This window comes from Gastrolobium bilobum, unplaced genomic scaffold (assembly GCF_033153095.1).
Source record: "Gastrolobium bilobum isolate Gb01-03AN ecotype WA unplaced genomic scaffold, APGP_CSIRO_Gbil_v1 utg132346, whole genome shotgun sequence".
Taxonomy (NCBI): Eukaryota; Viridiplantae; Streptophyta; class Magnoliopsida; order Fabales; family Fabaceae; genus Gastrolobium; species Gastrolobium bilobum.
The window spans coordinates 15,152-27,799 of record NW_026899539.1 but is presented as its reverse complement, the minus strand read 5'-3'; the positions used below and the strand labels follow the sequence as shown (position 1 = coordinate 27,799).

General features: G+C 35.8%; 1 protein-coding gene across 4 annotated transcripts; it reads right to left on the bottom strand.

The window, feature by feature from the left end:
- Positions 1–1,739: 1,739 nt before the first annotated feature.
- Positions 1,740–10,547, bottom strand: LOC133291243 (putative BPI/LBP family protein At1g04970). Of its 4 annotated transcripts, XM_061489466.1 has the most exons (8): positions 10,437–10,483; positions 9,988–10,066; positions 9,830–9,924; positions 8,858–8,997; positions 8,111–8,462; positions 7,280–7,528; positions 6,817–6,942; positions 1,740–2,207 (listed from the first exon to the last, which is right to left on the bottom strand). In XM_061489466.1, exons 3-8 carry the CDS (start codon positions 9,908–9,910, stop codon positions 2,004–2,006), a joined length of 1,152 nt encoding a protein of 383 aa, XP_061345450.1. In that variant the 5' UTR covers positions 9,911–9,924; positions 9,988–10,066; positions 10,437–10,483; the 3' UTR covers positions 1,740–2,003. The 4 variants fall into 4 exon arrangements, with proteins under 4 accessions (XP_061345450.1, XP_061345449.1, XP_061345447.1 ...); XM_061489465.1 differs by having other exon boundaries at positions 9,988–10,547; XM_061489463.1 differs by having other exon boundaries at positions 9,830–10,547.
- Between the last annotated feature and the right edge of the window lie 2,101 nt (positions 10,548–12,648).

Genomic DNA, 12,648 nt, shown 5'->3' with positions numbered 1-12,648 from the left:
GAGTTTCCAGATTAACAAAAAAAAATAAAAAATACACTTGTTTAAATAATTTTAAATTTTATAAATAAATTAAAAACATAGCTAAATCCGTATTCAGAGAAAGTAATTGGAATTTTTTTTAAAAAAAATAGGCCTTTAAAACAATACTAAGAAAAATGTGGATATTATTTAATAAAAACATAAATATTTAATGTTTCTAAATTAAAAATATTTAATTTTTAAATAATTAATATAAATAATAAATACTATGTTTATCCTTTAACATATACTTTTAAGAAACCCGATAACAAAATCTCAAAAAAAAATAATCCACAAGAGCAGAATAGGAGGGAAATATTTAATATACTTCAGGATCACCAATGATTTGGTGCTCCCTCTCACAACACCAATTTTTTTTCTCTTTTTACCCTTGCTATTTTTCTTCTTTTTCAATTTTGTCCTTCTATTTACACTAAAAGATCACCTAAAAAATAGTGGTCCCGGACACAATAATTTCTCTCAGGAGAGAGTTTATAAAATATTTTTTGTTAAAATTAGTTGACTGACTGTGAGTTTAAAATACTCATGTTTGGTACGAAAATTTTTATTATGCTCTAAGATCATGGTGGTCCTTTCATTAAGAGAATGACACATGTAATTTTTATTTTTATTTGTTTTTTGTCCCTCCCCTCTTCTCAATTTTTCTATCACTCTTTTTCTCTTCCCTTCCCGCCCTACCCAATATTCCATGAGGTGGGAGCGCCAAAATAAGTCTCGTTACATGGGAATAATATGAAGTGCATTATTACTGCATTGTATATAGGATTTTTACTAAAAAAAATTCTCTCTTATCCGTACAATTAGCAAATTTTCTCTCGGACTTTGATTGACCCTTTGAACCAAATTAATGCTGTGATGGGAGTACCTTAGAAATTTTGAATAATATGACACTAGGTCTTTTATGAGCTCATTTTTAGTATGACAAGTATACGTTTATCTTTTATTCAAAAACAAATATATATATTTTAAACAATATTTCTCTCTCTTACTTATCTGTTTTGTGCTTAGTTTACTTTAGATTGATAGATGTATAGAAAATTGGGTGCTATTATAATATTCTAGAATTTTTTGTCTTTTACGAAAATTTATTGGATGCTATTACTGTACCGTACTCGATATATCATTTACTCAAATTGAAAAATTTTACTCCCATTTAAATCTAAATCTTTTCTCTTATTTAAACCAAAATTCACTCGTCTTTTATATGTCCTTTTGAGATTTTTGTGCACAGAATTCGGAACCTAAAAATCCAAGATTTAAAATTCTTATTCTTGTTTGTTTGAGATGGCATTCAACATGACTCAAAAAAATTTATGAAAATCCCGTAATTAAATTTGGCATGCACTCTCAGTGCCTTTTAGATCCATCTAAAACAAATTAATATGTATATCTAAGATACTCATGTAACCAAATAATGGCATCATCACACTTGTTAAGACATCCAAAATGTCATACAAAATACGAAATCGTAGATGTCCCTAAGCATCTATCTTATGTAAATATCTAAGATATCTACGTGCCAACATATTCTTTTAGTTGCTTCCCTCTTTAGATAATTGTGAAAACTGAAGATAAATAAATGTTTTTATTTTAAAAAAGTATTATTTCTTACTACTATGGAAAATAAAAATATTAATCTATATACCCAAAAAAAAAAAATTAGTTTGCACAAATTTACAAATGAAAATATCAATCACTGATTAAAATAATAAAGAGCCTGTATGACATTCCAATAAGGAGGTTTGACTGCTGGCAAAATTTACAAGAAGTAATCTTCAGGACAGCATGATTTACAAAGGTTAAAACCAAAGCTAAACTAAAGAATAAAGATGGAATACATAAAAGAAGCTAAGGAATGGACTTCTCTGCATGTTTGTTATTCACTCTTCATAGCCATCTTGACAAGTTTCTCATTCCCTTATCAACACAACAAGTACACAGCAGACAAATCTCTGAGAGTAGTTTTATGATACGTAAGTTGGTAGCTGTCTGAGATGGTATTCTCCTAAGAAGGAAACATCACTACACACTGCAATCCATGGCTGAGCATACAATACACGAGCATTCTCAAGGGCAAAACCATTAACAATTGGCAATGGAAACCCCCTCTTTAACTGCGAGTTTAGGTATGGTATGAGGACGGTTTTGAGGACAGTTGACGTCACTGACTGCAAATGATTATAAAGAGTAAGATTCATAATAGCCTGGATATACAATAACTAAGGTTTAACAATCATACATTTCAAAATAGAATTGTTGAATATCAAGAACAAGAAGATTTATAAGTAATCCGTGTGTCTTAACTACGCAGCGGATAGTCTATTATATAACTCAAAAGAAAGAAAATACAAAGAGATATACATGATGTGTGACTTCTATACTACTATTCTATACTATTATTTACAACACTCCCCCTCAAGCTAGAGCATATAAATCATATGCACCAAGCTTGTTACATAAGTGATCTATCCTAGGCCCTCTCAAAGATTTAGTGAAAACATCAGCTAATTGATCAGTTGAGTTAACAAAACTAGTGACTATATCTCCAGAGAGGACTTTTTCTCTAACAAAATGACAGTCTATCTCAATGTGTTTGGTCCTTTCATGAAACACTGGATTGGAAGCAATATGTAAAGCAGCTTGATTATCGCAAATGAGAGATGTTGTGCCAATGTCTCCAAATTTGAGTTCCTTCAATAGTTGTTTTAACCAGATAAGTTCACAGGTGGTTGTGGCCATGGAGCGATATTCTGCTTCAGCACTTGATCTGGCAACTACACTTTGTTTCTTGCTTTTCCAAGAAACCAAGTTACCTCCAAGGAATACACAATACCCAGATGTGGATCTTCTATCACTGGGGAAACCTGCCCAATCAGCATCTGAGTATCCCTCAACTCTGGTATGACCTTTGTTTTTATAGAGGAGACCTTTACCTGGAGCATTCTTGATGTACTTGAGGATACGGATCACTGCATTCCAATGATCTTCACAAGGAGAATTCAAGAACTGACTTACTACACTGACTGCAAATGAGATGTCTGGTCGAGTAACTGTCAGATAGTTCAGCTTCCCAACCAATCTTCTATACCTTTCTGGATCTGAAAATAGCTCCCCCTGATTTGGCATAAGCTTGACATTTGGATCCAAGGGGGTATCGACGGGCTTAGCATTCAACAAAGTTGTCTCCTCTAGAATGTTCATAGCATATTTCCTCTGGGATATCACAATATCATCCTTAGATTGAGCCACTTCAATTCCCAAGAAATATCGTAGTCTTCCGAGATCTTTTGTCTAAAAATGATGAGTGAGATGTTGTTTTAACTGAGCAATGCCTTGATGGTCATCACCTGTAATGACAATGTCATCAACATATACCACCAAATAAATAGATCCAGAGTCTGAGTGGCGATAAAAGACTGAGTGATCAGCCGCACTCCGAGTCATACCAAACTGTTGGACAATGGTGCTAAACCTTTCAAACCAAACTCGTGGAGACTGTTTGAGACCATACAAAGATTTGCGGAGTCGACAAACTAGACTGGACTCCCCCTGAGCAACAGATCCAGGAGGTTGCTCCATATAAACTTCTTCCGCAAGATCACCATTGAGGAAAGCATTTTTGACATCCAATTGATAAAGGGGCCAGTGACGGATAGCAGCCATAGTAATAAAGAGGCGAACAGACGCCATTTTTGCCACAGGGGAAAATGTATCCCCATAATCTTCACCAAACACCTGAGTATATCCCTTGGCCACCAAACGTGCTTTGAGACGATCCACCTGTCCATCAGGACCAACCTTGACAGTAAATATCCATCTACATCCAACAGCAGATTTTCCAGAGGGAAGAGGAACCAGATCCCAAGTACCACTGCCATGAAGTGCACACATCTCGTCAATCATAGCCTGTCGCCATCCGGGATGGGATAATGCTTCACCTGTAGTCTTAGGAACAGATACAGAAGACAAAGAAGAAAGACAAGCAAAATGTGATGGAGAAAGGCGATGATAACTCATATTTATTGAATACCTGGGTGGAGGACGAATATTACGAGTACCTTTTCGGAGAGCAATGGGTAGGTCAATGTCGGAGGGCGGGACCGAAACCGCAGGAGTTGATGACGGCAGATCTGAGTCCATAGGAACCTCAACAATGTCTTGGGGTATGGGTGGATGTGACCGACGGTGATAAACCTGGAGAGGAGGATCTGGTGCTGGGACATATGGAGAAGTGACAGTAGGCGTTGGTGGTGTGGAATCTGGTGCCGGAACATATTGAATTGGAACAGAAGGTAAAGGTAACTGAGTATCAACAGAGTCATCGGGAACGGAGGTGGAGCCAAAAAATGGCACAGACTCAAAGAAAGTAACATCCGCCGAGACAAAAGAGCGATGGAGACTGGGAGAGTAACACCGATAACCTTTTTGTGTCCGGGTGTAACCGAGGAACACACATTTGTGGGATTTGGCAGACAACTTGTCACGATTGGGACCGAGTTCATGGACAAAACAAGTAGAACCAAAAATACGAAGGGGTAAGGAATGTAAAGGCTGATGAGGAAACAAGATAGAGTACGGTACCTGGTTACCAAGGACAGAGGAAGGCATGCGATTAATGAGATAGCACGCGGTGAGAATAGCATCACCCCAAAAACTGGTAGGAACATTCCCATGAATTAAGAGTGTCCGAGCTGTTTCAATAAGATGACGATTTTTTCTTTCAGCAACCCCGTTTTGTTGGGGGGTATGCGCACATGATGTGTGGTGAAGAATGCCGTGAGATGCCATGAATGATTGAAATGGTTGAGACAGATACTCACGAGCATTATCACTACGAAAAGTGCGGATAGGAATACCAAATTGAGTAAGAATTTCATGATAAAACTTCTGAAATATGGAGAACAACTCAGAGCGGTTTCTCAGTAAAAATAACCAAGTGTTTCGAGAATAATCGTCAATAAAGGTAACAAAATATCTATAACCCCGAGTTGATTCAGTACGACTGGGTCCCCAAACATCAGAGTGAACCAAACTAAAAGGAGAGGAGGCACGACGATTGACTCTATTAGGAAAAGAACTGTGAGTATGTTTCCCGAATTGACATGATTCACATTGCAAAGTGGACAGCTTGGACAAACGTGGTACCATCTTCTGGAGCTTTGTAAGACTAGGATGACCCAACTGAGCATGAATAGTGAGTAGAGAATCTAATACAGAATGAGCATGAGAGGAGCTGGAGAGCAGGTAAAGGCCATTGGACTCAAATCCTCCGCCAATTGTCCTCCCCGAATTTCGATCCTGTAAAACAACAGAATTTTGGGTAAAAGAAATGAGACAATCAAGAGAACGTATTAAACGGCTAATGGAAAGGAGATTAAAGGGTGAACCAGGGACATAGAGCACATTATCAATAGTAATGGAGGGAAAAAGATGTACTGTTCCAATCCCATGAGACTGAACCTGGGAACCATTAGCCATAGTGACAACAGGCAAATAACCAGAGGTAGAAAGAGAGGAAAACAAAGATTTATTACCAGAAATATGATTAAAGGCACCAGAATCAAGAACCCAATGACTAAATGATGAACTTTGAGTGAAACCAGCAACACTATTACCTGTATGCACAACAGTAGCAGTGGAACCAGTGATCATGAGCCGAGAAATATCTTGAGGAAGGATAAATGAGCTAAAATCAGCCATGGATCAAGAACAATTCGCTGAAACAAAGATGTCGTGAACAATAATGGAAAGAGGAGAAATGCTTCAGTGGGAATTTAGGGGCGGGCCTTGGACGGAAAGAACCGCCTCCTTGTGACGATCACAACTGTGGGTGGCTCGCCGGAAAAAGTGCCTGAAAAATGATCGGTGGTGGCGGTCAACGGCGGTCAAACGGTGGTCCACGACGCTGGCAACCTCTGATGACGGTGGGTCTTGCGGCGTTGGGTAGATCGGCTTCTTCTGAGTCCGTTGATGTACTTTTTGATCAAAACGATCGCCGGAAAACTTTTCCGGTGGAGGACAGTGGTGGCAGACGGTGGCCGGAAACTGACGATGGTGACAGTTTCCGAGAAGATTTTTACTCGGTAGACAGTGGGTCTACCGGAAAGATGCGGATCTTGTTAGGCTCTAGATACCATGTAAAGAACCTTGGGATACACCACCCCAAAAGCTAGCTCAAAGGGTGGGAGTACCCAATACCTTATAAACTTCACATTAGTTGCACATACAACCAATGTGAGACTATATATCTCAACACACCCCCTCACATAAGAGCCCATTGGGCTTGAAGAGTAGACAATGCAACAAGCCCAGCCTACCTGTGCTAAGAAACGCCACAGGAGAAAGTGGGGGGCGGCGAGGCTCTGATACCATGTTGAATATCAAGAACAAGAAGATTTATAAGTAATCCGTGTGTCTTAACTATACAGCGGAGAGTCTATTATATAACTCAAAAGAAGGAAAATACAAAGAGATATACATGATGTGGGACTTCTATACTACTATTCTAAACTATTATTTACAACAAGAACTATTATGAATGGTTTATGTGTGCACATGAGATGATGATACATATGAGCTAAACCATGTGTAGAATTACAGTTTCTAAATGAATCAGTGAAGTGAAACGTGAAAGGCTAATAACTGTAAATGGGTTGAAGAGTTCTTGATTCGCTATCCTAGAATAGTCCCCTAAAAAGGAGGAATTATTTGGTTCATCCAAAAATATATAAAAATACAAAGGTGCAAGCTGAAAAGATGAATTCAGGTATTATTTACCTGAATCACATGCATGTGCAGTTTCCCTATTTTGCTCCATTTCAAGTATGTGGAAAACTTTCTCAATTTAAGCCAACCAGTAAGATTGTTTCCGACAATATCCACAGCACATGAAGCACTAATATCCTGTACCAAAGAGCAAGATTAACGGGACTTGTTAGATAAGTTAATGATCACGGATCATAGCTACCTCTTCAACTGACAAAAGATAGAACAACATCTGATAAATAGAATCTTAGGCAGGAAGAGACAGAAAAACAATGGCAACTCTGAAAATTTAGTCAGAAGATCAAAACGAGGCTATGTATATGACAATATGATGACGAAAAGGGGAAAAGCTTGAATTTCATACAGCTTAGAATGTAGAAAAGAAGTATTTTATGAGAGATATCTTCTTAAACAGTGTAAGCTTGAAAGAAATTTAAAATATGCACTTAAGTATATTGACTTCGTTTAAGCATACCACTGAGATGCATGCAATAGGTATGACTTCACCAGCTTCCAGAACATAAATTGTTATATCTATGAAAAGGGTAGCATCCATATCTTTGTTTGTCACGTCTATAACTGGAGGAGAAGATGCAGAGATATTAAGACTAATGTCATCATTTGGATATTGCTTGTATAATTGAGGAATAAGGAATCTCCATTCAGCTGTGTTCAAAAGGGCCTGATCAGGTAGTTCATCAACAATCCATTGCAAATTATCTGCCTGAGCGCAAGAACAACATAAACTATCAAAACTATACTTCAATCTATAATAATGCAAAAACATCCATCACAAAAGCTTGAAGTGTCAACAACAAATTGGAGCCACCCAATTAGTACATAAAACCTAATCAGCATCAGCACTATTCTTTGTCTGATAAAGGATTCAATTTAAAAAATTTGTGATGCAGCTTAGCAATCCATGATATATTTGATGTCAGTAAAGTAATCCTTTTATCCCAAATTCAGTATAATTTCAACAACACAAAAGGACCCAACAAAGGTTCCCTAACCAATCTTAATTAGAGAACTCACTCCATTAATATGTACATATAAATGATTCAAGCGAGCAAGCAAACTGTGGGACCACAAAGAAATTGTTTCTTCTGCAGAGTATAGATAAGGTCATAGCCTAAACAGAAACAAGCTAATGTGTCATGAGAAAAGATTAGGGTAGAAGATATGAAAACAAGTAATAAGAAGCTATTATACATCATGGATGGAGATCAAAATTAAAAGGGAAAGAAAAAATCCAGTTATTAGACTAAGCCAAGCAAAACAAGAAGTGAAAGCTTCAGACACTTACAGTGAAGTAAACTAAGGAAGCGGATTTGAAAACATCTTCATGTAACGAAACCTTTATCATCTTTGGTAAACCACCAGAGGAATCAGAAATGTCTAATCCTCTGTGGTAAACTTGAGGTACTAAAACTTCATTTGTCCCTGAGAATAAACCATTAATTTGAATTTCAATAGAAGAATTACTCAGCACTAGATTGTCCACGAAAGTAACATTTAGAACAGCAGTTTTGTCTAATGATATTGTCTTCGGAAGAGATTGCAATAAATTGTCAAGCGTAGCTATCCCTTCTTTTATTTTCTTAGAAATGACCTCTTCAACTGCAGATGCTATGTTCCCTTCAAAAGCATCTACTAGCCTGCAACATAACAGAAATTATTGGCATAATATCCTCAACTATTAAATATATAGAGGCCCAGAATATTAGTCATGTTTTTTCCCTTTAGAAGAGAAGTCAATTCATATGAATCTAGGAAATATAGCTTTATATTCTCCAGAAAAGTCTGTTGCTGATTGCTGAAGGTAATGGAAGACCCTCTTCTCAGCCCTCCCAGTTTCATGGCACACTACAGATTAGAGTAGAAAATCAATCCCACAACTGAAACATAGCTCTGGGATTATAACTGTGTGCCCAAGGCTTCCCCATGGAAATGTAGAAAATCAATCAGCAATAAAAAAACATAATTCTCTATGATAGAAGATGTGTGAAGAGTTCCCAATCATCAATAACCATGGCTTAAGAAGATTGCTTACACTTGATAAAGCCAAGCTGCTCCACCGTTCAACTTTATAGATAAGTCTCCAACATCACATCCATAATCTAAGAGAATCAACTTAAGAGTTCCTTCTTGGTTCCTTAAATTTACAGTAAGTCCCACTTGCATATCTTCAACCTTCCAAACATAGCACAACACAACTGAGCGAAGGATAAATTAAACAGGAAAAAATATATACATTTGCATTAAAAAGTAGGGGAATGTTATATTTACCAACTTTTTGTTTACAAATTCTTACAAACTACACTAAGTATGACCGGTCATATTTCAATCAAGAGTGTATGACCGGTCATAATTAGTGTAATTTGTAAAAAAAAGTTTGTAAACGGATCCTTCCCCTAAAAAGTATATTATTCTCACAGGTTTTTGCCTATCAGATACTGAAATGCATGTCTTTTATTGTTCATCTAGATACCAAATCTTTGTTTTTTTTCTTTAAATTTTAAAATTTGCAGTTTTTTTTTTTTTTTGAGATATTTCAATCGGTTCATTGTTTCACGACTAGTTCGATTGGGGACAGGTCCTGGGGTTAAGGCTTTAAACTCCACCCAAAGACGATACTGGGAAGAATCAAACACATGCTCTCACCTCATTTGCTCAATTCCCTAGCGCCAACTGAACTCCCATCATTTCGTTTTAATTACGTTAAATTTGCTATGTTTTAACAAGTTGATCTAATTCCAATTGCATGAAGGGGACAAATGCAATCCCAAACGTAACCTCTTTAAAGCTTCCCTAGAACAACCACGCTAACCAATTTTGATCAAAATAAACAACTTCACGAAAACATTTATTACTTAGTTAAGGTCAACCCTTCTTAATTAAAGCACAATGCAACAATTTAAATTATAAGCCATCAAAACAAAATGGTGCAACTTTAGGGGGAAAATAAAATAAAATAAAAAGGGATAGTACAAAGTATAAAAATGAGTAATATTCTATCTTATACCTCCACAGTGGCGGTCCCACTATCCGAAATTCCAATTGGGATTAACCAACTGCTGCAACTATACCTCCAATTGAAACTCATATTGGCAGTGGCACCTGAAACGACCAGAACAATGCTTGTATCTCCTGTCTTAACAGATGAAGAATTTACTTGGATACCTTGGATTGTGATGTCAGAAAGAACCACTTTAGCTTTTCCAACAAGTGGGACTTGCACAGACTTCTCAATCTGTGGCAGCTGAGACACAACAATAGAGGCAATAGCTTTTTCTATGAGAAAATCCTTGGCAAAATCAAGGCCCTTATCAGATATGACCACAGAGATGAAACCCTCTTCCTGATGTTGGAGATCACCACTGCTTGGAATTAACAGAAGGGATAATAATAAAAGAAGGAAAAAAATTGTGGATGCCATGAATTTTCAGGTGGAGCCTTGTAAGGGATCAAGCCAATAATATCAATATCCACCTAAGCTATTGAATCTTGAAACATAAGCTGCTTAAAAACTAACAAGAGCATGGTGTTTTTTTTATGTTTATACAGTGAAAGATGAAATCTTAAATACACACATGTGGTGGTGAAACAGTAATAAGTTTCAGCTTTCTTACTGTTATTTTGTGTGTTGAATATGTTACTGGATTGGAGCTGAGTTTCTCAGAAAACAACGACCAGAAACAGGAACTATGAATGGAGACGTACAAGGAAGTGGTTGGATTTGGAGTTTTTGTTGTTTGTTAATAACAGATTATTAAATTGAGTTGGAGTTGGCACGGTAGTGATCAATGATTGATATATAATATATGGGAGCTCGTGACCCACGTGATTTTTAATTTTACGTTTCTTTGTATTCTGATTTCGGGCTCTAGAAAATGCATTATTTCACTAGATCCCCACTCAAACTCAAACCAGAACCTCTCCAATACTTATATATTCTAGCGATAAAATTAAAAATAGTGGATTTATCTTGAGTTGGAGTGAATACAATTACTTAAAAATGTCTTTCTAATCTAAGTGAGACCAATACTACTCGAAGTATATTGGCAATTTGGCACCTTGTACGCCCCAATTAATGCAGTAACTGTCACACTTTAAATTTGTCGTGATTGAACTTTCAGGTCTTTTTGTTATTACTGGACAAAATTTCTTTGTATTATATTAGGGATTTGTAATTGTTATGTTATAGGAAATTCATTACATCATGTTATAGATAGATCAAAAACCATGTCTCAAATGTTTTGTTTTTTTATTTTTTTTAAAACCAATAGGACCCACAAATGTTGTGTCTGCAGAAAAATGGGATTCATTTCTATCACATGACATTCGTAATCCCCATTATATTAAGGTGAAACGCCTTATTTTAATATATATTTATTGATTTTTTATGTATTTTTCTTTATAATATTTTTACTTTTTCTCTCCTTCTAATTTTATAAATAATAGAGAATGTAAAAGACTAATAAATATGACATTAGTGTTTGTTATATGACTTTAATGTTTCTACACTTGATGTAGATAAGTTATCTACCTTCGCTCCTAAAATAACGTCGTTTTTGGTTGAAAAATTAAAAAATTATAATAAAAAATACTATTATAACACTGAAATAAATTCTAATTACAAAAATACATTGATTTTCACATCAAAGCGACGTCGTTTTAGGCTCAATGTAGATAAATTATCTACATTGATAGAAAAAAATGAATCTTTCTTATATTGTATGAGATAATTTTATCTTCTATACACGCATAAAAGTATGTGGAGGCTCGCATTTTCTTTTTCTCTTTCTTCTTCTCACGTGGCCGGAAATTTTTAACATGCTCTTGGACCATGGTGGTCCTCTCATTAAGAGAGTGACACATGGAATTTTTTTTTTCTCCATCCTCTCTCCTCACTCAATTTCTCTTTCACTCTCTCTTCTCCGCCCCACCCAATATTTTGTGCGCCAAAATAAATCTCTACATAGCCTCATACGAGTCTTACACACTTATATATATATATATATATATATATATATATATATATATATATATATAAGATAAAATTATCTCATTCAACATAAGAAATATTAATCTCGATAAATATATACCAAAATATATTCGTTTGCCTTAAAATAACACACAGTCCATTAAAATAACAAATATTTTTTTCCATTTTTTTAATAGACCAAATAGGTGAAACCTTATTAAAATTTATAAAAATCTATTCGAAGAAAATTGAACACAGTTTTCACAGACAATGTCATGTAAAAATTAATAAAAAAGTGTGTATCATTTAAAATGATGGTCTTTTTAGATAAAAAATAGTGTATTTTTTGAAATTTAAATTTAAATTTTTTCCCTCCACTCTCTCTTCCCCATGTTTATTTTTTTATCTCTCTTAAAAATGATATAACTTTTTTCAAAAATTAATGATGAGAACATTCATTCCCATTTTGAGAAAACCTACACCAGCAACACCAAGGTAAAGAGAGGAGACCCGTTCCGGAGGAGCAAGAAATTATAGATATTTTTTAACATTACTTTTCACCATTTTAAAACTCAGATTCGCAACTAATCCAGTGAACAAGTTGAACTTTCCTTGCTTGTTTGAAGTGAGATAAATCAACATGGAGTTAAGTTGGCCTTCATAGTCCTAACTCCTAAGCTTTGGCTTACTAGGTTCTAGCTTCGTTAACACCATCTTGTCTGCATCCAACACTTTGAAATTTGGAAGCTTAAGTTACTGCTTGGCATGGATGTGCCCACCTCAGATAAAGGAGATCAAAATCATTCAATCCATTTTTCCGGATTGGTTCCAACTGTATTGGATTGTAAAGGGAATCC

Coding starts and splice junctions, on each gene's coding strand:
- LOC133291243 (XM_061489463.1), bottom strand. CDS start 10,243: ATGGCATCCACAATTTTTTTCCTTCTTTTATTATTATCCCTTCTGTTA. Junction 8,463..8,857: donor GCAGCTTGGCTTTATCAAGT/GTAAGCAATCTT, acceptor GTTATGTTGCAG/GCTAGTAGATGCTTTTGAAG. Junction 7,529..8,110: donor CTTCCTTAGTTTACTTCACT/GTAAGTGTCTGA, acceptor TCTTGCGCTCAG/GCAGATAATTTGCAATGGAT.